The 24790-nt window shown below is 45.6% G+C and overlaps 1 protein-coding gene across 2 annotated transcripts in view; it reads left to right on the forward strand.

Annotated features, from left to right (window-relative positions):
* LOC129706860 (protein kinase C beta type) overlaps nucleotides 1–24790 on the forward strand; it is a 139152-nt gene that overhangs the window by 103787 nt on the left and 10575 nt on the right. For both annotated transcript variants that reach the window (XM_055651441.1, XM_055651439.1), the window contains exons 11-16: nucleotides 2696–2787; nucleotides 6147–6209; nucleotides 8506–8644; nucleotides 12046–12126; nucleotides 12467–12574; nucleotides 17055–17195. In XM_055651441.1, coding sequence (XP_055507416.1) covers nucleotides 2696–2787; nucleotides 6147–6209; nucleotides 8506–8644; nucleotides 12046–12126; nucleotides 12467–12574; nucleotides 17055–17195 — 624 coding nt within the window. The remainder of the gene's footprint in view (nucleotides 1–2695; nucleotides 2788–6146; nucleotides 6210–8505; nucleotides 8645–12045; nucleotides 12127–12466; nucleotides 12575–17054; nucleotides 17196–24790) is intronic.

Here is a 24790-nt window from a genome sequence, read left to right on the forward strand (position 1 = left end):
GCAAAATCTGCTCTGGCGAATGGTTGCCGACCAAAATATTGATAGCTTCTTGATCCACAGATACATTCTAACTTGCTCACCCTGTTTCGACTAATGCAATCAACCAGAAGTGCACAACCAAAAAGATCAAAGAGAACAAGTTGACCTACAACTTTAGGCTGTGCACGCTATACGCAAAAGAAGAAGATTCTAACTTGCTGAGATGTTTTGCTACCAATATACTATTTTTCTTCTTGATCGTATGCTGTGCATGCCTAATAACATTTTTGCAATTAGTGCACAGTTACATCTACATCCTTCTGTACTTCACTCATACGCAATCCCTCTGCATTTATATAATTGTCTACCCATTAGGTTTAGTTTAGTTGAGAGCTACAGTGTAGAAACAGGCCCTTCGCCTACACTAGTTCTATCCGACACACATAGCGACAATTTTTTCAGAAGCCAATTAACCTACAATCCTGCATATTTTTTAAATGTAGGTGGCAACCGGAGAACCCAGAGAAAACCCTCACAGTGCTAGGGAGAATGTACAAACTCCGTGCAGATAGCACACGTGGTCAGGATCGAACCCAGTTCCCTGGCTCAGTAAGGCAGCAACTCTACAGCTGCGCCACTGTGCCGCCCCTGATAAAATTTCTCTGATCAAATTGGGAAACCTCACACTTCCCCACATTGAACTGTGTCAGATTTTCACCCACTCGTTCAACATGTCCACATCATGATATTGGTATTTTTTTATTATTAGTTTATTATTGTCATATGTACAGCGAAAAGCTTTTGTTTGCGAGCTCTTCGGTAACACAGAGGGTGTTGAGTATATGGAGCGAGCTGCCAAAGGAGTTAGATGACCTGCATGGGTTTTCCCAGGAGCTCCGCTTTCCTCCCACACTCCAAAAACATACTGGAAAGTAGACACAAAATGTTGGAGTAACTCAGCGGGACAGGCAGCATCACTGGAGAGAAGGAATGGGTGACGTTTTGGGTTGAGACCCTTCTTCCTACACAGTTGCAATTGGCTTTGGGTAAAATTGGAAATTGTCGCTAGTGTATAGGATAGAGTTAATGTGCGGGGATCGGTGGTTGACGTGGACTCGGTGGGCCGAAGGGCTTGTTTCCGCACTGTATGTCTAACTCTAAGCAAAACTAAACCGAATGACTGTATATTTGCATTTTCAACTTTCCACTGGTTAACTAATCTATACTGCTTTGCAGTCTGCACTCTAAGCCCACAATGTATCCGATCTTTGTATCTTCAGCAAAAATTAACTCCGCTGGTTAATCCTTTCATCTGCCAAGAACATGCTATAAATTGGCCTTGTCTTGTGTAGTTATCTTTTTAGGGAATATGGAACAGTACAGTACAGCAACCGACCCTTCGTCCCATGATAAGGCTGGCTCCTATCTGCTCACACAAAATTCCATATTCCCTTCATTCCTCGCATGTCCACGTGCCTATCTAAAAGTTTCTTAATTGCCACAATCATATCTGCCTCTACTACTACTCACAGCGGTGTGTTCCAGGTGCTTACTATCCTCTGCCCTATACATCTCTTTCCAAACTCTCCCTCTGCCCTAAAGTTTGCCCCTCTCATCTTAAAGCTATGCCCTCTAGTATGTTATATTTCCATTCTGATTGTCCGAGTGGGGGGGAGGAAAAAGAAAGGAAGTGGAGACAGTAGGCTGTCGGAGAGGGGAGGGGATGGAGGGAGAAAGCAAGGACTACCTGCAATTGGAGAAGTCAATGTTCATACCGCTGGGGTGTAAACTACCCAAACAAAATATGAGGTGCTTATAGCGTTTCATATCATGCGGTAAATAGACAGGGGTGAATGCACAGTAGGGGAAACAAGAACCAGAGGACATGTGTAGGGTGAGAGAGGGAAAACATTTAATGGGGACCTGAGAGGTGTGGTGGGTCCATGGAACGATCTGCCAGAGGAGGTAGTTGAGGCAGGTACTGAGCAACATTTAAAAAACATTTGGACAGGTACATGGATAGGAGATGTTTAGTGGGATATGGGGCAAACTCGGGCAGTGGGACTATTGTAGTAGATAGCACGCATTGGTCGGCATGGGCAAGTTGGTCTAAAGAGCCTGTTTCTGTGTTGTACGGCTCTATGGCGCTACTTGTTTGAACATGACTGTCCAGCATTCCCTCATTCCAGACATTAGGCCAACTGGGTGTCTCCCCCTTTCTTGCATTATATCTGGGAGATATTATATTCATTATATTCATTATCTATTGCATTATATTCCAGAGAGATGGTATTATGGAATATTTCCCTGCACACCCTCTACCTTCAGGCCAATGGTCAGTCAACTTAGAACTGTAGAGTAGCCAGATGAGGTCAGGAGAAGAGAGTGCCTACCCGCCATCTTATAAAGTCATAAAGCTATATAGCATGGAAACAAGTCCTTTGGCCCAACTGATTCATGCCCCTCTACGATCACAATGTCTACACAATGCAGATGTTCTCCGTCTTGCCTGAACCCCCAACACAGTCAATGTTAGAAGGGATGGTTCTTTCACCTGGGTTAATGCTCTCTCCGATTTCATTTTTCTTTCATGCATAACAGGTTAAAAATGGGGCAATGATCTGTGAAGATTGGCATGTTGTGCTGTAAAGCCGTGTTCGATTTTGCTTGCCATGAGGCCAGTCCTTCTCTCACTCTCTCACTCTTTCTCTGCCAGGAGCGGTTGTACTTTGTGATGGAGTATGTGAATGGAGGTGACCTCATGTACCAGATTCAGCAAGTTGGCAGATTCAAGGAGCCCCATGCTGTGTAAGTTTGTGTCTCACCACGGATGGTATTGCTGCCTTTACTTTGATAACAAGTCATGAGAGTTTATTGTCATGTGTCCCAGATAGGACAATGAAATTCTTGCATTGCTGCAGCACAACAGGATATTGTAGTCATAAATACAGATCAGATCAGTGTGTCCATATATCATAGAATATATATATACACACATCAGTAAACAAATTAAGTGCAATAGGTTGTTATAGTTCATAGTTTGTTTGAAGTTATGTTTAATAGTCTAATGGCTGTGGGGATGAAGCTGTTCGTGAACCTGGATGTTGCAGATTTCAGGCTCCTGTACCTTCTACCCGATGGCAGTGGAGAGATGAGTGTGTGGCCAGGATGGTGTGGGTCCTTGATGATTCTGGCAGCCGTTTTGAGGCAGCGATTGCGATAGATCCCTTCGATGGTAGGGAGGTCAGAGTCGATGATGGACTGGGCAGTGTTGATGACTTTTTGCAGCCTTTTCTCCTCCTGAACGCTCAGGTTGCCGTACCAAGCCACGATGCAACCGGTCAGCATGCTCTCTACTGTGCACCTGTAGAGGTTCGAGAGAGTCCTCCTTGACATACCGACTCTCCGTAATCTTCTCAGAAAGTAGAGGCGCTGATGTGCATTCTTTATGATTGCAGCAGTGTTCTGGGACCAGGAGAGATCTTCGGAAATATGCACGCCCAGGAATTTGAAGTTCTTGACCCTTTCCCCCAGCGACCTGTTGATATAAAAAGGACTGTGGGTCCCCATCCTACCCCTTCCAAAGTCCACAATCAGTTCCTTGGTTATGCTGGTATTGAGAGCCAGGTTATTGTGCTGGCACCATTTGGTCAGTCGGTCAATCTCACTTCTATACTCTGACTCGCCCCCATCAGTGATACGTCTCACAACAGTGGTGTCGTCGGCGAACTTGATGATGGAGTTCGCACTATGTCCGGCTACGCAGTCATGAGTATAGAGTGAGTACAGCTGAGCACGCAGCATTGAGGTGCTCCCGTGATGATTGTTATCGAGGATGACAAATTTCCACCAATACAGACAGACTGTGGTCTGTGAATGAGGAAGTCGAGGATCCATTTGGAAGTATAAAACGTTCTTCTGCTGCTGCCCCAACATTTCTTCACTTTTCAATCCAATCAAGTCGCATGGCTAGTTCATCTGTTTTTCCAGCTTCATCCTCCCTACTCCATCAGTCTGAAGAAGGGTCTTGACTTAAAACGTCACCTGTCCATTCCCTCCACAGATGCTGCTTGTGTTCCTCCAGCACTTTGTTTTTGCTCAAAATTCCATCTTCTACAGTCTCTTGTGACTCCCAAGTTCTCAATCCCAGGAGGTTGTGGTTTGAGCTGACACCCTGGATACCAATATAAACCCAGCTCTATTCTGTTGACCCAGTGATGCATAAGCAGAGATGTATCTTGGGGGAAGACAGTGCGTTCTCATGTGTCTCTCTCCTGTAAACAGAACCATAATCTAAATAGCTTGGGAGAAGATTCAGGTAGGTAGAAGTTTAGAAAGTTAGATAGAAAGGACATGGTTGATGGTACAATAGAGCAAAGCTGACAGGAAGAGACCAAGCATACACCTGAAAATAGAAAATAGAAAATAGAAAAATGGTAAAAAGCTAAACGTTTCTGTGCCTGAGCCAAAAATGTTTTTTCAATATGATACGTGAATTAACATCAGAGTAAGGAGAAACAGTTTATGTTTCAGGCTCAGGACCCTGTGATGGACAAAGATTCTAATGATGGATCCCAGACCTAAAACATAAATAGTTTCACCCACCACCGATACCGCCTGACTTGCTGAGTGTTATCAGTATATTCTGTTTTTGTTCTAGATTTGTAATATCTGCAACTTTTTTGATTTTCTATGGCAGGTGAATTGGGGGTACAATTAGAAATGGGATATCCAGTAGCCACTGGTATTGGCATGGTTATAAAATGATTAGTATTGGGATATGAATATTCCAGAACACTTGTCTTTTCAGAAGGCTCGGCAGAATGGAAAGTTGGGGAAACATTGTTAATTGAGGCTGAGATCTTTGGCTTGTTAAAGAAAAGTCTTGTTTCAAAGATCAGGGTGTAGAATCAATTTGGATGGCGCAAGGGTAGAATTGGCCAAAGTGTCATAGAGTCAAAGAATCACACAGTCCAACTTGCCTACACCAACCACACGCCCCATCTACTCCCGTCCCACCTGCCTGTGTTTGGTCCATATCCCTCTAAACCGATAGGACTCTTAAAAATAGCGGAGTCAGGGGATATGGGGAGAAGGCAGGAACGGGGTACTGATTGGGGATGATCAGCCATGATCACATTGAATGGCGGTGCTGGCTCGAAGGGCCGAATGGCCTACTCCTGCACCTATTGTCTATTGTCTATTTTCCAATGTTTTATAGATGCTTGATCGGTTCCTGTGGTTTGGAGGGTAGCTAATGTTATGACCGATTCACTGGATGCATTCAAAAGAGAGTTAGATAGAGCTCATAAAGCTGGCGGAATCAAGGGGTATGGGGAAAAGGCAGGAACGGGGTACAGATTGTGGATGATCAGCCATGATTACATTGAATGGCGGTGTTGGTTTGAGGGGCCAAATGGCCTACTCCTGCACCTATTGACTATGTATCTATGTATAAAATCTTTTGGCATTATCCTTAATGCTACTAGCCAGTGCTATCTCCTGTCCCCTTTTTGCCCTTTTGAATTGCTTTTTTTGCTTGCTCCTTAATTCCAGAAACTCCTCCAGGGTTACACGATCCCAGCTGCCTACACCTGTCCCATGCCTCCCTCTTTCTCTTGACCAGAGCCTCAATTTCCTTTGTCACCCAAGCTTCCTTACGTTTGCCTGCCTTGCCCTTCACTCCAACAGGGACGTTCATGTCCTGAACTCTTAACATCACAATTTCCTGACATTCTTTTTCCTTTAAACAACCTACTCCAATCAACTTGAGTGAGTTCCTGTATCATATTCTCAAGTGTTTGATCCCAGGACTTTTTAACTCAGAAGTGGATCCCACTGAAGCACGGCTGATGCCAGATAGAACTTAAAAATACATTTCCGGAACAGTGAAAGTGTCTGCAAATTTCAATTTCCCCCAAAGCATAGGTGTTTGCCCAGAGGATCTAGGGCAGGTGAATCAGGGGTGTTTCCGGATCTCAATTGTTGTTTAACATCGCTTTGAGGAGGCCCGCTACTGTTGGGCCTATGGGGAGCAGGGATGGTTGTGTCAACAGCACCCCACTGATTTACTCAGGCATCAGTGGGACACAGTGATCCATGTGAGTGTGGGTCTTGGGGGTGCCTGTCCCACTGGCTGTTAATTCACATCCCTCTGTTATTTTTAGGTTCTATGCAGCTGAGATTGCCGTTGGTCTCTTCTTCCTCCACAATCATGGCATCGTTTACAGGTGAGTGTTGCAGCACCTTGCGCCCAAAGTGGCAAGTCGGGGCTGTGCTCACGAGCGGAGTTGTGGGGTACTGAAGATGTAATCCTATCGCAGATAACACCCAGGGTGGTTAGTCATTCTGATACCATCCAACATTCACTCAGTCAAAACAGACAAAACAACAGCTCCTCCCCATCCCTTTCAATATTTAACAAAGGACCCTCTTCTTTCTCTCCTCTGTAATGTCGACCCTCTTCATCTTATAGAGAGGGCCCGGAAGCCTGGTGACACATAGCAGTGTTCAATCTCTCCAACCAAGTGATCATCACAAAATGAGACGGGCACTGAGAGGGTTCCCATTGCCTTGCTCATCTCTCTATCTCTACAGTTGACAACCTGATGGTTCTTCAGCTCCTGTGCACAATAACAAGCACAGGAGCCAGGTAACCTGTGCTGTAAACCAGTCTGTGTTGATCATCTGAAGGAGCCCTGGCCAGCCTGGCACTGGCACTGCCTTCCATACAATTGAAAGCAACTACAGGAGGCACTGCCTCAGGAAAGTGTCATCTATCCTCAAGGAAACCCATCTTTCAGCCCATGCCCCCCCTTCTTGCTGCTACTGTTAAGCAGGAAGTACAGAAGCCTGAAGTCCCACATTACCAGGTTTAGGAACGGCTACATTTCCCACAGGTTCTTGAACAAACCTGCACAACCCTAATCCTACCTAGACATGAGAACACTATCTCTTGCATTAACACAGACTTGTTTTCTGATAATGTTTTGTACTAACGTAATTTTAATGACATTCTTTTACTTTTCGCTGTCTTGCCAAACTCAAGTGTAATCTATGTAGAATTTACATTTGTGTGTTGTCTAAGCCTATATTCCTGTGATGCCACTGCAAGCAAAATGTTTATTGTACCCGTTCCTCACCATACAAGGTGAGCAATGTGACAATGAACATTACTCGACTTGACTTCACTTGAGCTTGTTACAGTTAGACATGTACACAACATGGAAACGGGTCCTTTGGGCTAACGTGAGTTTACTTTAGAATTTAGTACAGCGTGAAAACAGACCCTTTGTGCCCACTGGGTCCACACCGGCCATCGATCATCTATACACTAGTTCTATGTTATCCCACTTTCTCATCCACTCCCTTCACACCAGGGTCATTTTACAGAGGACAATTGGCCTACAAACGTGCATGTCTTTGGAATGTGGGAGGAAACCAGAGCACCCAGTGAAAACCCACAAGGTCACTCCGCACAAACAGCACCCATAGTCAGGATCGAACCCAGGTCTCTGGTGCTGAGAGGCAGCAGCTCTACCGCTGCGCCACTGTGCCGCCCTGTGCCCTGGTGGCTGCTAGACACCACCACCATCAAGAAAAAGTACGGATTAAACCACCCCAACCACTCCCCCCATCTGATCCTCTCCAAATGTAGTTGCTTTTTGCCAAGATTACTCTTTTACTGACTGTGAAATCTGGCTGGTTCCTTATTTCATTTTCTCCTCCGCAGTTTTAACTTTTTGTTAAGTGTTTTCATTATGTTTCCTCTTCCTTCTTTTCATCCTCTCCCTGGGCATTGCAACCACTGGGAGTGCTTGCTTCAGTACACCACCTCTGCCTTGCCTAACCAATCCTTTTCCCCTTCGCCAGATCTCACCATCTTCCTCCAGCCAGGCTTCTAGGTGGGCGCCGGGTAAACAACCTTTCCCTCCCTCAGCTAGTCTCTGCTGATCTTCTGTACCAACTCTACAGCAGCTCAGGGTCTCTGTTTCCAGCGAATCCTCTTTGGTGGCTGCAGGAAGTCCCCAGTTGTCCACTAGTGCTCCTCATTCATTGGGTCTGAGCAGGTCCAATGTCCCGTCAGGTGGGTCAAAAACATTTTTATTTAGGGGAGTGGACGTGACTTTCCTCCCACACCCACCACCAGGAATCGGATCCTCCTTTTCCCATCAGGCAGCTCCTCACCATCTGCTTGTTCCTGCAGTCTCAGAACAAGTACGAGAATGATGCTCTACTCCATCTTCCTCTCTGTCTGGTCATCGTCAAGATTCCTCCTTGCTCTTTAATAGAGTCAAGGCCCTCTGTGGATGCCTCCAGAGTCCCCCTCCAGCTTGTGTACCCGAGCCAACAACAACAATCCCCACCAGTTGCCCATCATGAATCTGTCAAGAACCTCAACCGTTATTCCTGCCTGGAGGTTTGGACCGAGTCAGGCAGTGGCTGGCTGCCTTGCACATCCTCAGTAACGTACGTACGGTGCTGGCGGAGGCTGTATGTAACTCTTGGTACTTTAACCATCCACAGAGATCTGAAGTTGGACAATGTGATGCTGGATTCAGAAGGGCATATAAAGATAGCTGATTTTGGCATGTGCAAGGAGAACATGTGGGACGGGGTGACAACCAAGACCTTCTGCGGTACTCCTGACTACATCGCTCCTGAGGTAAGGAGTAATGTCAGCAGTATGGCACTGGCTTCTAGGAGGTATTGGATTTTGCAGTACAGTAAGCAAGAGGAACTATGCTCACATAGGAACAGGCAAAAGGTCTTCAGCTCTGGAAGTCTGTTCTGCTCTTCACTCATGCATCTTAACTCCACATTCTCACTTTCCTGACCCAGAAACATTAATCATACTTAGTTTTAGATTTTCAGGTGACTTTTTGTGGGATTTCAGTGGAGTGTAGGGGGAGTGGAGAGTTCATTACTGGGCAGTGTCTCTCGTTGCATTGATGGGCAGACTGCTGCGAGCATCTGGTGAGCAGCACACTCCTTGCTCCATGGACCGCAATGGATGTAGCACCAGGGACAACCTCCGTCCAACATCCTCGCCCACCCCATCTCCCGTCATGATTCACCATTTTAAAACTAAGGGCAATACAACTTTTTTGCAAGGAGCTGGTAGATGCTGAAAAACAAAACACAGTGCTGGAGTAACTCATGTAGTCAGGCAGTATCTCTGGAGGACTTAGATAGGTGATGTTTCAGATTTGTACCCTTCTTCAGAATGATTGTAATATAGGGGGAGGGGGAACTGGAATAGAGGTGGGGGTGGGACAAAGCCTGCCAAGTGATGGGTGGATACAGGTGAAGAGGGATTTCATTGGCAGATAGGTGGACAAAGTTGAGATGAAAAGGAGACTAAAAGGTGTAAGACAAGGAGAGAGGAGGAGTGAAATATGACACTGGGGGAAGGGATATAGGTGGCAGGGGGGGGGGAAAGGGGGGTGGGATAGTGGGAGAAATGGGTGCGCAACCAGGTGGGGCACAGGAGAGAGATGGGTATGAGGGGAGCGATTTTGATGTTACCTAAGTTGGAGAATCCAATGTTGATACTGTTGGGTTGTAAGCTGCCCAAGCAGAATATGAGATGCTGTTCCCCAGGTGTTGGGTAGCCCAATTATATGAACATTGAATTCTCAAAATTTAGTAACACAAACCCCTCCCCCCCCCCCCCCTCCCCCCTCCCCCGTCCCCCCTCTTTATCTCCCTCTATTCCCTGTTCTCCAGTGAGGAGTGCACCCATTTTTCCCACAACCCTGTCACCCTTCCCGGTCTGCCTCTATACCTACCTGCGACTCCATATTTCATTCCTCTCCTTATCTTACACCCTTTTGTCTCCTTTTAACCTCTAGCCTTTGTCCACCCATCTGCCAATCAAACCCCTCCCCAACTGTATCCACCTCTCACAGACCAGGCTTTGTTCCATCCACACCTCTTTTCCTGCTTTCTCCCCCTCCCTACTACAAGAAGGATCCCGACCCGAAACTTCACCTATACATGTCCTTCAGAGATGCTGCCTGACCCACTGAGTTACTCCAGAACTTTGTTTTTTTTAATGCATGAATTATTGATATCATTTCCATCTCAGAATTAGGAAGTTCTATGAGTTGAGTTTTGAGCTATGCATCTGAAATAAACATATCTGGATTTAGTTGTTGATAGGAAGTTTACAGCATAGAAGGTCAAAGTATAGTTCCAACAGGAACATGCTCCCCAAACAAAAACCAACCAGAGGATCTGTAGCCCTGGACAGATGGATTGGGCTGTCTTTTTTGTGTGTAAATGTTTCTGAATCTTAGGCTGACAGCCGCACACATCTCCCCAAATCACAGTGTGTGTTTGCAGTGATCTGCATTGTGGATACTGTGCTAGCTATGAGCTGCTGCCGCTGCGTCTGATACAAGATGTCCTCGTGCAGTGTAAGCACAGATTGGTGATTCTGTTGACGGTGCAGGAAGAGTGGCGCATTATGCCAGAGGCCTGTTCTGTATACTGGGAGCTTATCGCATTGAACAAATGAAGCTTTAATCAGGCTTCATCTGTAGCCAGGTAGATTTCCATTGATTTGTAAAAGATTTTTGTCTCTCCTAATATCTTTGCTGCTTCTGCCGTGCCTTTCCCGCACCAGCCCATGAGATTAGATTAGACTTTATTAATCCCCTTATTGAGGGGAAATTCAGATGTTAGGGTTAGGGTAAACTGGAGCTGGGTCATTGAGTCAACCTTCAGCAGCAATGCTATCCATGCTGACCATAGGTTGCAAGTGGGAGCATCATTCATTGGCTCTGGTCTGACTTGCTGATGGCCGGTGAATGTCAAGTCATCGAGAGAATAACACAGTGTGAAAGCAAGCCCTTCATCCAGTGAGTCCGTGCTGACCAATGTACATCCACCCACACTGATCCCTTTTCATTCTGCCCATATTCCCATCAATATCCCTCTCCAGATTCCATCCTTCATCTACACACGAGGCACGAGTAACCAACTAACCAACCGTCCGCACATCTTTAGGATATTGGAAAAAAAACTGAGCACCTGGAGGAAGCCCATGTGATCACAGGGAGAATGAGCATTTTCCACACAAACACTGGAGATCAGGATTGAACCTGGGTCTTTGGAACTGAGGGACAGCAGCTACCATCACAGTGCTCTGTGAGATGCTATGGTGTGATCTGGTACATCTCCAACCACCATACTGGTTGTTGAAGACATTGACAGAGATCCTGGTGTGTTTTAAATTGGTCTGGCTCTTGTGCTATCTATACTGTTACTAAAACTCTCATCTTGACCACTTCCAGTTTGCTTTTTAAAATAATTGCGCAAAATTGGTACCCTATATCGCTAGGATTTTGTCGCCATTTTACTCACCGTTCTCCTCTGCTCCAAGCGCAACAAGTTTTGTTCCGATCGGTGGAATATTACAAACGTTATGAAGGTTTAAAAAATTGTGAGATTAGCAGATTGGTCTCACCTGTCAGTCACTATGAAGGTAACGCCCCTTCCGGGCGAGGAGAATAAATTCCCGGAGGTGGGGATGGGTCCACAAGCCGTGTGGAGTCGGGGGAAACCATTGTGTGGAGTCGGGGGAAGCTGCTGTGTGGAGTCGGGGGAAGCTGCTGTGTGGGAATCGGGGGAAGCCATTGTGTGGAGTCGGGGAAAGTCGGGGGGGTAGGTCCCTCCCCCTCCCCCACACACACCCCTCCCCCCCCAAACCTACCCCCACACACCCCCTTCCCCCCACTCCCCCTCCTCCCTTCCCCACTACCCCCCCCTCCCCACCACCCACCCCCCCACACACCACCCTCCCCCCCCCACACACCCCCCCCTTACCACCCCATTCCCACCACCCCCCCCACACCGCCAGACCCCATACACCCCCCCCCTCCTCCTCCACACCACTCCTCCACACCACCCCCTCCCCCACAACCCCCCTCTCCCCAACACCACCCCCTCTCCCCATATTGGAATATTGCATTGGGGAATGGGATGCGTTGGGGGACCAGCCTCCCGTGTGACTTAGTCTAGTTGATGTTAAAACTAACAAAACCATTTCTGTCATTTCAGATCATTGCTTATCAGCCGTATGGAAAGTCTGTGGACTGGTGGGCCTATGGAGTGCTACTGTATGAAATGTTGGCAGGACAGGTAAATACTTCTTAGAACCTGGTGCAAGTGTTTGCAGCTGGAAGAAAATAATATTATGGCATCAGTTGCCTGGAACTGGTTCCAGTACTAGTTAACTAGAGTCTAGTGGCAATGTGTACTACTTACTTTGAGTGTGTGTTTGGCTTTATGCGTGTGTTTGTATCTGTGTGAACTGTGCACATCTCTGGGTCTAAGTTGTGGTGCACTTGTCCACTGTGTAGATGCATCCATGTCTGTGTGTGTGTAACCCAGGTCATCATTTTACAGCTGGGCCAAATTTCTCAAATTTCTCTTTTAATAGACAGTTGGTCTAATTCATGCTCTTTTTATGGTTTTTCAGCCTCCTTTTGATGGTGAAGATGAAGATGAGCTTTTCCAATCCATCATGGAGCACAATGTAACTTACCCCAAATCTATGTCCAAAGAAGCAGTATCCATTTGTAAAGGGGTAAGTTCGGACTGACCTCATTCTGTTACATTCAATGGGAGGGAAAGGCTAGGATGGTACCTCAGCAATGTGTAAATGTAGGAAATTTGAAATGACTGAAAATGTCTTCAAATTCTCAAGGGTAAACTTGCGTCAATGATCTGCTCAGAGCGAGTCCACTGCTTCGACCTGCTCCTGAAAAAGCAAGGCAATGGCAATGGAAAAATGTTCAGCTCAAAGGAACTATGGACCGTCATTTGCAGCGATAGAGATTGTATGGAAGATGTTACAGCAAATAATATCCTGCTCAGTGCCGCGTCTGAAATAGATACCGGATGTTTAATCAAATAGGATGTAATATAGTGCATGCACGGAGGATATAGATAAAAGATTGGAGGGAGCATCTGGCACTGCCACAGAACCTCATAACATTTGTATTCAATGTCCTTCCACTCATCGGTCCATACATCAGAATTGCTTCCTGTTCCCCCAGGCTGAATTAATTCCGAGCTTCGAGGCTATCTCTTCAAAGCTGAAGTAAATTAGAATAACACTGTATCTTATCTGTCCAGCCTTATTTCCCATGCCGTCAATCACACCAGAAAGAAGAAGCTGTCAATGAAGAGATGATAATTGCAGCATCTGTTATCTGTTCGTTCATTGAGTTCTTGCAGGCCAATGAGATCCGCCACCATCAAATTAAAGAAAAACTGCAAAGGCAGCAGCTTCACTGAATGAAATGTGCAGTCATGTTCACACAACGTTCAGGATACAAAGGTTAATGAAAACCAGTGAGGGAGATGTGAAAAATCTATATTTGACATCCCCAAAACATTTGAAATGTTATATTCTACACTTTAATTAACTGATATCAAGCAAAATTAAAACAATTAAGTACAAGTGAGTATGAATTTTATTAAGATAATTGTGGGACGGGAAGCAATTGGAAATGAAACGCACTGGTGCGTGAACCCTTTTTCTGATTCTGCAGAGTGTGGAGAGCAACAGAATTCGTAGGTAAATTATGTATCTCTTGAGGAAAGTCGTGGGTATTTTCTTGAAGGGTCACTCATCAAAGCTCTTGGTTAAATTGTGTGGGTTTTTTAAATCAGGAATGCCCATGTGTGCAGCGTAGATTGCTGATTCATTCAATTTTTTATGAAGGTACACTCACTTCCAGGATTAGTCCTTAACCATCACCTTTACATCCTTAACGGTTTCTGCCAGCCAATAAATATATTAAAACGACTGTAGGAATGAGAGAGCAGGTTGTTTGAGCTGCATTTCTGTTCTAAGCTGTGAGTGGAATAATGCTGGAGACAAGGAACTGCAGATGTTGGACTACAAAAAAATGATATAAGAGGTGCGAATATTGTTTCTCATTCCCCCTCCCCTTGTCCCCTTCCTCCTATATTTATTCCTCTGGCTTCACAATTCACACCCCTTCTATCCTTCTCTCACACTTTTTCTCTCTTTATCTCTGGCCTTTGTCCAACCATCTACCTATCAAGTTCAAGTTCAAGTGAGTTTATTGTCATGTGTCCCTGATAGGACAATGAAATTCTTGCTTTGCTTCAGCACACAGAACATAGTAGGCATTTACTACAAAACAGATCAATGTGTCCATATACTATAATATAAATATATACACACATGAACAAATAAAATGATAAAGTGCAAATAACAGATAATTGGTTATTAATAATCAGAGTTTTGTCCGAGCCAGGTTTAATAGCCTGATGGCTGTGGGGAAGTAGCTATTCCTGAACCTGGTTGTTGCAGTCTTCAGGCTCCTGTACCTTCTACCTGAAGGTAGCAGGGAGATGAGTGTGTGGCCAGGATGTTGTGGGTCTTTGATGATACTGCCAGCCTTTTTGAGGCAGCGACTGCGATAAATTCCCTCGATGGAAGGAAGGTCAGAGCCGATGATGGACTGGGCAGTGGTTACTACTTTGCCTCCCCCTCTCCTCACCTGTATTCAACTTGCCAGGCTTGGTCCTGCCCCCACCTACAGTTTTCTCTCCCCCCCCCCACCATAATTACTCTGAAGAACGATCCCGACCCAAAATGTTGCCTATCAGGGACATTGGAAGTTGCCCTGACTTCCCATATCCTGCAGGAGAAGTATACAACGGCCCTAACTGCCATCTTTACGGCACTAGATCAAGGAAAGTTTTCAAAAGAAAAAAAAACAGAAGGCTGTACCTTATCAAGCCATCACCCTCTTCACCAAAGCTTCTCAAGCCAAAGCCTCATCCTTACCCACTGCACAGCACTTAAGCCCCTTGAGCCAAAACCTCAAACTTACCCTCCACAAAGTCTCTCCCAACACAACCATTCCGATTTTATCCACCTTCCTTTTATACACCTACAGGGAGCAGTCACTCAAGGATGTCAGCTCATTACCTGTAGGGTCTCGTTAATTGTCTGGTCTCTTTAAAAGTCCTGTTTGGTTTAGTTTAACAATAGAGTGCAGAAACAGCCTCTTTGGCCCACTGTGTCCGTGCCGATCAGCGATCCCCATGCACTAACACTATCCTACACCCACAAGGGACAATTTACAATTTTTACAAGGCCAGTTAGCCTACAAACATGTACGTCTTTGGAGTGTGGGAGGAAACCGGAGCTCCCGGAGAAAACCCACTCAGATCACGGGGCCATCGTACAAACTCTGTACAGACAGCATCCATAGTCAGGATCAAACCCAGGTCTCTGGCGCTATAAGACAGCAACTCTACCACTGAGTCACCCTGTGCCAGCCTGTGCACAATAGAATCCAGTGTCATCTTCAGAAATATCCATGATCTAGTTATTATACAGTTCCACTCTTCTGCTCCTCCTTTCAGCTTATCCAACTGAAACTCACATCAAGTCATTAACGCAGAGGTTTTACTCATGGGGGAATCAGTATATTGGGACAGTTCTACTAACTCAGCTTAAGGTGGAGGTATAGCCAGTGCACTTTGTCGGCCTCCAGCAGCTCAAAGCCAAAACTTAACATAAGCTGCATGGGACATTATTAAAGGCTAGTACCAGAGTGGATTACAGGAGGGGACACAAGAGATTGCAGAAGATGGAATCTGGAGCAATAAAAACAAACTGCTGGAGTAACTGTGAATCAGGAAGCATCTGTGGAAGGGAATGGATAAACAGCGTTTCAGGTTGGTGCCCTTCCTCTGGACTGTCCATTTCCCTTCACAGGTGCTGCCTGGCCCACTGAATTCCACCAGCAGCTTGCTTTTTGCTCTGGGTTACAGAGAGAATAGATGGGGTGGCTTTGGTGAAGAGAATTGACAGGAGGACAGAGAACTCCTCTGGCCATTGACTATTTCAAACCCAGTGTTTACTGGCTTGGATGTGCTGGGATATGTTGCACCGGTTGTCATGGATGAGTCAAGAGATTCTGTTTAAAGTACTTGATAAATGCAGAATGTCAGCTGATTTAATATTGGCATTTGGATGGATATTGCAAGCAAAAGGTAGAAATAGCTGAAGTGAATTGCTTTTGTCTATAACCAAAGATTCAAAACCTATGCAGGACAGTGTGAAGATCACTGCAACAGCAGCACAATAGGTTACAGGGTGGATGGTGCAGGCCTGGCCATGGGGCATGAGACTGTCAGCTTCAGTTCTGATCAATCGTCCAGTGTTCTAATTGGGTCATTTTTAAGAATAATGACTGGGACAGAGCTGGTAACCTGGAGCTTGTTGAGAAAAGCAGTTTGACTTAGCATTTTACAGTTGCCTTCCACTACCTCAGGGCAGCCCAGCAGCTACTGTTAAAATGTCAGAGGCACAGGAGCAGTTGGAATGGAGCACTATACTGCATGCAGTATTGGATACATGGAGCGATTATCAGCCTGGAGACAGGGAATCCCAGGATACTGGGAATCCCTCTGATCTTCACAGTGGTGCCACATACTGGCACTAAGAGCAGATATGAACCCATGTTTAGTTTGGTTTAATTTAGAGATACAGCGTGGGAACAGGCACATCGGCCACCGAGTCTGCAACGCCCAGCGATCCCAGCAGATTAACACTATCCTACACTAGGGATAATTTCTTACATTTATACCAAGCCAATTAACCTACAAACCTGTTCGTCTTTGGGGTGTGGGAGGAAACCAAAGTTCTCTGAAAAATTCCACGCGGTCACGGGGAGAACAGACCCCGTAATGACAAGCACCGGTAGCCAGAATCGAACCTGGGTCTCTGGCATTGTAAGGCAGCAACTCGACCACTGCGCCCATAACCAGGAGAAAGGAACAAGGAATGACAGGAACCTCCTTCAGAGAGCACAGTTTATAACTGGTGTGAGGAGACATCCCTTCAGGCAAAGTGTGATCAATGGTTGGATTGGACTTTGGGTAGAACAGAGGGGGGTTTAATGAACCCTGCCATTAAAAACGATGTTAGTGAGATTGTTGCTTTTAAGGTGAGAAGTCAGCTGACATAATTGAGATTGTCATCTCCATGTTTACTATGTCCTTTTTGATCACAGCTTTTAACAAAGCATCCAGCTAAGCGCCTGGGCTGCAGTCCCGAGGGGGAGCGAGATGTCAAGGAACACGCATTTTTCCGATGGATTGATTGGGAAAAGTTGCAACGCATGGAAATTCAGCCTCCGTTCAAGCCAAAAGCGGTAAGTTAGATCAAACTCTCCTTCTCAGACCTATCGCAGAGAATGATGGTGCAAGGGTAAACTTCTGCCTGATGTGATCACGGTATGTGGCCCTCGCTGGCAATGCCGGCAGCTACCATCCCAAATGGCCCTTTCACTGAGGAGGCAATTAACAGTCAGTCACAGTCGTGGGTCTGGAATCATGGACAGCAGCTTTCCTTCCTGAAAGACATCAGTAAAGCAGGCAGGCATGTTTTTACAACAATCCACCAGTTTCACGGCCATCATGTCTGAGACTGAATTTATTTTTCAATGGGAGATGTAATAAATTGCTTGTAATGAAATTCCACAGCTGCCAGAGTAAGATTTAAACCTGCCTGTCAGGGTCACTGGTCCAGAACTCTCATTGCTTGTGCAGTAAATTAATCAGTATCCCAATAAAATTGGGGCGCTTCAGGTGTGGATCAGAGAAGACCAATATTTTATTGTCAAGGACGAGATACAACCTACATCTTCACTCCAAAATGAACCTCTTGGCATCCCAATAAATACACACCCCGCAATGACCTCACATCAGGCATTGTGTCACATCAGTGCAGTGTAAGTTCACGAGATTGATTCCTGGGATGGCAGGACTGTCATATGAGGAAAGATTGAAAAGACTAGGCTTGTATTCACTGGAGTTTAGAAGGATGAGGGGATATCTTATAGAAACATATAAAATTATAAAAGGACTGGACAAGCTAGATGCAGGAAAAATGTTCCCAATGTTGGGCAAGCCCAGAACCAGGGGCCACAGTCTTAGAATAAAGGGGAGGTCATTTAAGACTGAAGTGAGAAAAAACCTTCTCACCCAGAGAGTTGTGAATTTATGGAATTCCGTGCCACAGAGGGCAGTGGAGGCCAAATCACTGGATGGATTTAAGAGAGAGTTAGATAGAGCTCTATGGGGCTAGTGGAGTCAAGGGGCATGGGGAGAAAGCAGGCACGGGTTATTGATAGGGGACAATCAGCCATGATCACAATGAATGGCGGTGCTGGCTCGAAGGGCCGAATGGCCTCCTCCTGCACCTGTTTTCTATGTATCATATCGCTTCCACGTATCCATCAACAAACAGGCTCCTTGCACTGACTCCATGACAAGCATGCACCTTGTGAAGAATCCCCAACAAACAGACATCTGATCCAGAGACACACACCTGAAGGTTCTTGAAACAAACATAATACACAGTCTCTCTGATTGCTTCTACCTGTAACTACTGTGCACCTCCTGTAAGGAAGCTGGAACAGAGTCCTCAGTATTCACTCATGTCCTATATACACTGGACAAGGTCAGTGGGTCAGGCAGCATTTGTAAAGAACTATGCACCAAAGATCCTATGCTCTGCTATAGGATCTTTGCTATGCATTTCGTTGCATTTCGTTGTCAATGTTTCTGGGTCAATGTTTCGGGGACACAATTCTTAAGGAAGTTCCTCTGCCAGTTTGTGTTTTGACACCATATGCCGTCCCATGTGTCTCCCTAAATATACTCCCTGACTACACAGCTTTTGTTGTAACCCTGACCCATTCAGATTGTCGACAGAAACATAAATTGGAATTATGGAATTAAACAGTTGATTTAAACTGCTGAGGGTGATACAGCCCCTGTGGAGACGATTAATTAAGTGCTGTTGATACTTATGTGCCCGTTTATTGTAGCTTAAAGATTGACTCCCGGCACATGCTCTGATGTGTAAGATTTTAGATTTCAGTCCGTACTATGTAATTGCAATTATTACAAAGAAATGTACTTGCAGTGAATGTTTATTTTTTGTGGAGGGTATGAGGGAGAGGGTGAAAGTCAGTGATCAGAAGGGCACTTATGTACAATAGAATCCAAAGATTAAAAACAGTAACATTGAGATGCTGAGCAACATTTAGCATGAACATAGCCATTTTTTAAATTAACTGGTAGAAGCAGGTACTTCAGTTAAAGCAGACCAGCCATAGATCACATCAGCCTAGCACAACAAGACATTAATGTAGGTCCTGGCGTTAGGCTTTCTATTTGCCCAGGGACTGGATTTGGCAATTGATGTGGACACTTTGTTGACGATTTCATCATGAGACCACCTATCACCAACAACTGCCATCACAAGCAAACCAATCTTCCTCAAGTCCAATATTTAAAAATCACCCTCAGTCAGCTCCCAGCACTCTCTAGGAATATCGGTGTTTAATTTTTGGAAGTTGCAAGACAATGTTGCAGGGTTGGCAACCCTAGTGTGTATAATAAGGAATCAGGAGGATCCTGGTCATGCTCCTGACATTGGACAGATAGTGGTCAAGTCATCACTGTGTATGGGAAATTCTGACTTGGACCAACATATTCACTGGTCAGTTGGTCCTACGAAATGCTGGAAAACTGGGAAAAAAAGCAAAAAATTATGGAAACACTCAGCAGTCAGTGACAACCTGTGGAGAGAGTAATTCAGCTGAAGTTTTCATCAGAACTACGATAAGTTAGAAATCAAATGTGTTTCAAGTTGCAAGTGGTTGAGAAGTGGAAACTATAAGTAGCTCCGCCAAAGGGTGGAGACTAAGTTTCTGCTTTCCTAGTTCTGATGAAAAGTCATTGATCCAAAACATTGAGTGTTTCTCTCTCACACATGCTGCCTGACCAGCTGTGTATTTCCTGAGTTCTCTATTTTCTTCATTGGCTATGTCTGTTTGTTTCTCTGCATATATGTGCGTTATCACTCTCTTTTTCTCTCCTGTTCACACTCTCTTTTTCCCCACTCTTTGTCTGCATGTTATGATTGCAAGGGGGCAATCGGAATTGGGAATGATTTGATTAGATAGTACTGAAAGACAAGTGGGAGAGGCCTTTGGTCTGGTTCATTGAAGCAATGGGTTGGGAAATGTTGGAGGGGGGATCTCAGCCGTTGGGATTGTCAAAGCCAGGTGGAATATAGTGGCAGCTGGGTTGGTTAGTTGGTGGGGTTTGTGGGAGATGGGATGGGTAGGGTTAGAAAACAACTGCAATTGTGTGGGCCTCAGGAAGTACCTGTGGCTGGGTTTAGAGTGGAGAGGCTGTACACAATGGATGAGAGGGGAGAGGGACTCTCCCATGATTGGAATAAAGAGATTGTGTTCAATTGGATGAGAATGGGGAGTACTTTGTATGATTGGATGGGTGTGGGGAGAGAATATAATGGAAATGACTGAGTTGCACTTGGTGAGGTGACGGGGGTTTAGAAGGGAACAGAATGAGTAAAAATAATGGAGAGCAGCAAGAGTGGAGTGGCTCTGTTGTGAGAACAGGAGGGATAGGGAGGTCTTTGAGAGACGGTGGTAGCTGCCCTGGGAAAAGAAGAGGAAATTCAACAAATAGTTTGTTCTGAGAAATATATACAAAGTATTTCCTCAAGGTTGGCCAAAGCCAATGAGTTGTGGCGTGTGGAAGTGATTAAGGGTTAATAATGAGGGGCTGGAAGAAGTACAGTGTCTGAAGGGTTAATAGATAGGGTGTAAATGGAACTGTTCTAAATATAGTTGAGTGAACAAAATGTGCTCCACTTTTAATGTTGTTTAAACGATGTTGTTCTTGTACATTTGAACATGTTTGTTGACTTACCACTGCAAATTGATCATCTGAACTCTCTCCTGGCCATCCCGTCACCTTTGCTTAGGTCACCTGCCATCTGAGCCTCTTGACCCACATTGTCATTCTCTCCCCCTCCTTCCCTCATTCCCACATCCTCAGCACCACCTTTCGGTTCCACATCCTATCCAGAGTGACTACCGGTTTCCTCCTGCTTTGGAGGAAGAGTCCCGAATCAATTCCTGCTCTGGCTTGTGGATGGTCAAGGCAATTGTGGGACTTTCAGAGTCTTCTCAGGTAGGGCAAGAGGCTTGATACCATGGGAGTGGAGTGTTTGGGTGTGCTCAACATCATTGTTGAGCTTCACCATACTACCAGTGAATAGTCTTCGGCTTCTTGGTGCCTACCAGCCTATCACCATGTTACCTTTGGTAGGGTAGGGTCCAAGACCATCCTTCAAGTGTCTCCTCCCTCCCGCTGCTCTCTAGCTGTGACAGAGTCCAGAATAGAAGACCTGCTTCACACATCTATTCCAAGCTATGCAAAGCAAGTGATTAGAGCTGACTGAATATAATAGGAGCCACAATGCTGAGGACATTGGCCTGAGAGAGGATGCTGACATTGCATGCCCACCAATGTGTCCAGGGAAATGAGTGGAGTCGACGTTGGTGGTAGTTCTCCAGTGCTGCCAGGCAAGAGGTGATCACACACTTCTCGGAAGGAGGGGAGCTTGGTGCTGGATTTGAAGTCCTGATATTTGAATGTACGCTTCCTCATATGACCAGGGGTGTTACTGTTGCACTGGAAGGTCCGCTGCTCGTATGCTGCCTTCACTGTGAGAGGTCTCCCAAGATAAGGAAAATGGGCCCCTGGTTCCAAGATCTGGTTTATCGCTTGGTGTCGTTTGGTCTGGTGGACTGGGCTACCTTTGTTTCATGACTGAGTGCAAGCACCATTTCATTGTACACTTCAGTGAGCACATCAAAGCAGGACTTGGAGCTCTCAGTCCAAGTGTGTATGTACATGAAGTGATCTATATACTGCAGCACAGTGACTGAGGTGGGAGACACTTTTTTCTCGAGATTTGAACAGCTTCCACAACAGTCCTGAGGGTTAGTTCTACTACAGTGGGCAACCTGCTGGATGTACAGAGTAATACTGAAGCAAGAGAGATTGAAAAGATTGTCTCAACCGAACACTTTAAGAGTGCTGTAGGAACGAACTGCAGATGGTGGTTTAAACCGAAGATAGACACAAAAATCTGGAGTAACTCAGCAGGACAGGCAGCATCTCTGGTGAGAAGGAATGGGTGACGCTTCGGGTAGAGACCCTTCTTCAATAGAGAACATCTATTCTGAAGAAGGGTCTCTACCCAAAACGTCACCCATTCCTTCTCTCCAGAGATGCTGCCTGTCCTGCTGAGTTACTCCAGCTTTTTGTGTCTACATTTGAGAATATTGTATCTTTCAATGAGATCTCCTCTCATTGTTTCCCAACTCCAGAGATTTCACTCCCCAGCGCACACTGGGATTGGTGAATCTTTTGGTTAAAATCACAGCATGCCTGCCATCATGCAACAGAAGTGGATTGCCGATGAATTTCTGAGGATTCCCCATGCTCCCACTCAACTGTGAGTTAAAAAAGGCAGTTGATGCAGCTCCCTGCTTCTCTCTTGGAATTGTCGCACAGAGAAGATCATGTCCGCTGTGCATCTGAATGTTCAGAATCCACACTGTGATTCGGGGAGCAGTTCTTCAACCCCAGTTGAGGAGGATGCCGACGTTAACCCCTCCAGTGCCAGTCACCAGGGAGCCCCTCTGTACATTCTGCAGCAGATTTGTCTCCTTTCTTGACAAGGGACGTAGTTGATGTCCCAGCTCACCATTGTAATCCCTCTTTCCCCAGGGACGAGTCAGTGGATTTGTGGCTAAAGTTCCTCTCTGTTGAGGTTTGCTCCGGAGACTTGTTTCTTGTCTGGTATTTCGCCTTTTCAATCAGAGCGATCCTAGCCTGGTTGGCGTGGTGTGCCACGATGATGGGAATGTAAATGGGAAGAATGAAGTGGGATTGTAATATTCAGCCCTTCGATCCCGCTGCACCATTTCCCAGCACGATTCCCATATACCCTGATGACCTTTGCATCAGAAATCTCTCAATCTCTGTTATGGATGAATGCAAACACTGGGTCTATGGACAAAATCGTTAACCTCTGGATGAAGAAATTTCTCCTCATCTCAGTCGAACATCTATTCTGAGCCTTTGCCCCTTGACGTCAATATCTTCATGCACCCCCACCACCAAACCCTCTAAGAATGTTGTATCTTTCAATGAGATCTCCTCTCATTCTTCTCAGTCTCTGGCTGTTAACTCTCCACTCACACACTAAATCCACCATCCCTGGAACCGGCTCTGCGAATCTTCGTTGTTCTTCATTCAGTGCTGATGCAGAGTCACAGAAATCGACAACCCCATGAAGTCACGGGGAATCCTCAAATCTTGTTTTACCAGCTCTCCAGATCTGAACGCTGCCTGTCACCAACCCTCTCCACCTTCTGAGTTCATTGCCATTTCTCTCCAGTTCCAGCTGAACTCCCCTGTCAGTCTGTCTCTCCTCCTCAACACTTGACCAAGCATTTGTCTTCCTATCGCTCTGTCTTTATGTCGAAATGTTCCTGCTTGGTAAATACAGATTATTGGTATTCCAGGACTCGGAGTGCTTGTCCACTGCTCAATGCACATTGATTACACAACAACAAGTCTCAACTTGCTGATACTGGGGTGGGGGTGGGGGGGAGGGGGTGTGCTGGGGTGTGCTGGGGAAGGTTGTGAGCAAACCTGGTCCCATCAGAGTTCCAAAATAAAACCAGGCAACTCCACAGTTCATTTTGTAGGTGTGAGTTAATATAAACACAACCCAGACATGCCTCCCACCACTTGTCCTGCTGCCAGACTACCCTGACTGACTCTAGGTGACCTGTGCACTGTATGTTTGACTGCCAGACTGCTGTAGGTTGGTTGATCTTTGTCAGAGCTCCACTTATTCTCCATGTCCCTTGTTTACACTAAGATAAAGTCAGTGATTCCTGCTCCTGGACGTTGTGACGGTAGAATGGCGTTCAGCAACACTCCTGGGTAAACTGCATAATTGTAATATGCATGGGGATTGGGTAACTTGCTATACGCAGGAGATTAGGTAATTATAAAGGAATATTGTAAAACCGTGTAGAGGTTAAAGGGTGATGGTTGAGTCAGGAGCTTGTTCTTCCATGATTGCAATGGGATTGTAGTCCCTGTAAGTTTGCAGTAAAGTTATCATGTAGGGATGTTCATTGACTGGAGTCAAATGATGTCTGAACACTCGACAGAGGGGTATTCGTCAGTACCCATCCTGCATGACTCGGGAGCACAGAGCAAAACTGTGAACGGCACTGACAGAGCTTGGGGCCTTTGATGCGCTGTGTGTGTATGTGTATGTTGATGGAGTGTTTTAAAAGCAGTTAAAAACGAAACATTGTGGTGGACACAGGATATTGCTAAACATATTACAATTTAATAGTTTCACCAAGAGAGTTGCTGAACCCGATTCTATCTTCACTGAACATCCGCAGGGATGTAAACGGGAGCTGGCAACCCTTCTTGATGTTGTCTTAATTCTGAATAAGGGATGTGAAGCATAAGCAGAGTTTTGACCCAGATCAACCAGTCTACAGCCGTCTGGGAGTCGAGCGTGCATTGCACAGGTTGCCTGAAGAGCATATACAGTGCCTTGCAAAAGTATTCATACCCCTTGAACTTTTCCACATTTTGTCACGTTACATCCACAAACGTAAACATATTTTATTGGGATTTTATGTGATAGACCAACACAAAGTGACGCATAATTGTGAAGTGGAAGGAAAATGATACATAATTTTTTTACAAATAAAAAACTGAAAAGTGTGGCTTGCAAAGGTATTCAGCCCCCTTTACTCTGATACCCCTAAATCAAATCCAGTGCAACCAATTGCCTTCAGAAGTCACCTAATTAGTA

This window comes from Leucoraja erinacea, chromosome 20 (genome assembly GCF_028641065.1).
Source record: "Leucoraja erinacea ecotype New England chromosome 20, Leri_hhj_1, whole genome shotgun sequence".
Taxonomy (NCBI): Eukaryota; Metazoa; Chordata; class Chondrichthyes; order Rajiformes; family Rajidae; genus Leucoraja; species Leucoraja erinaceus.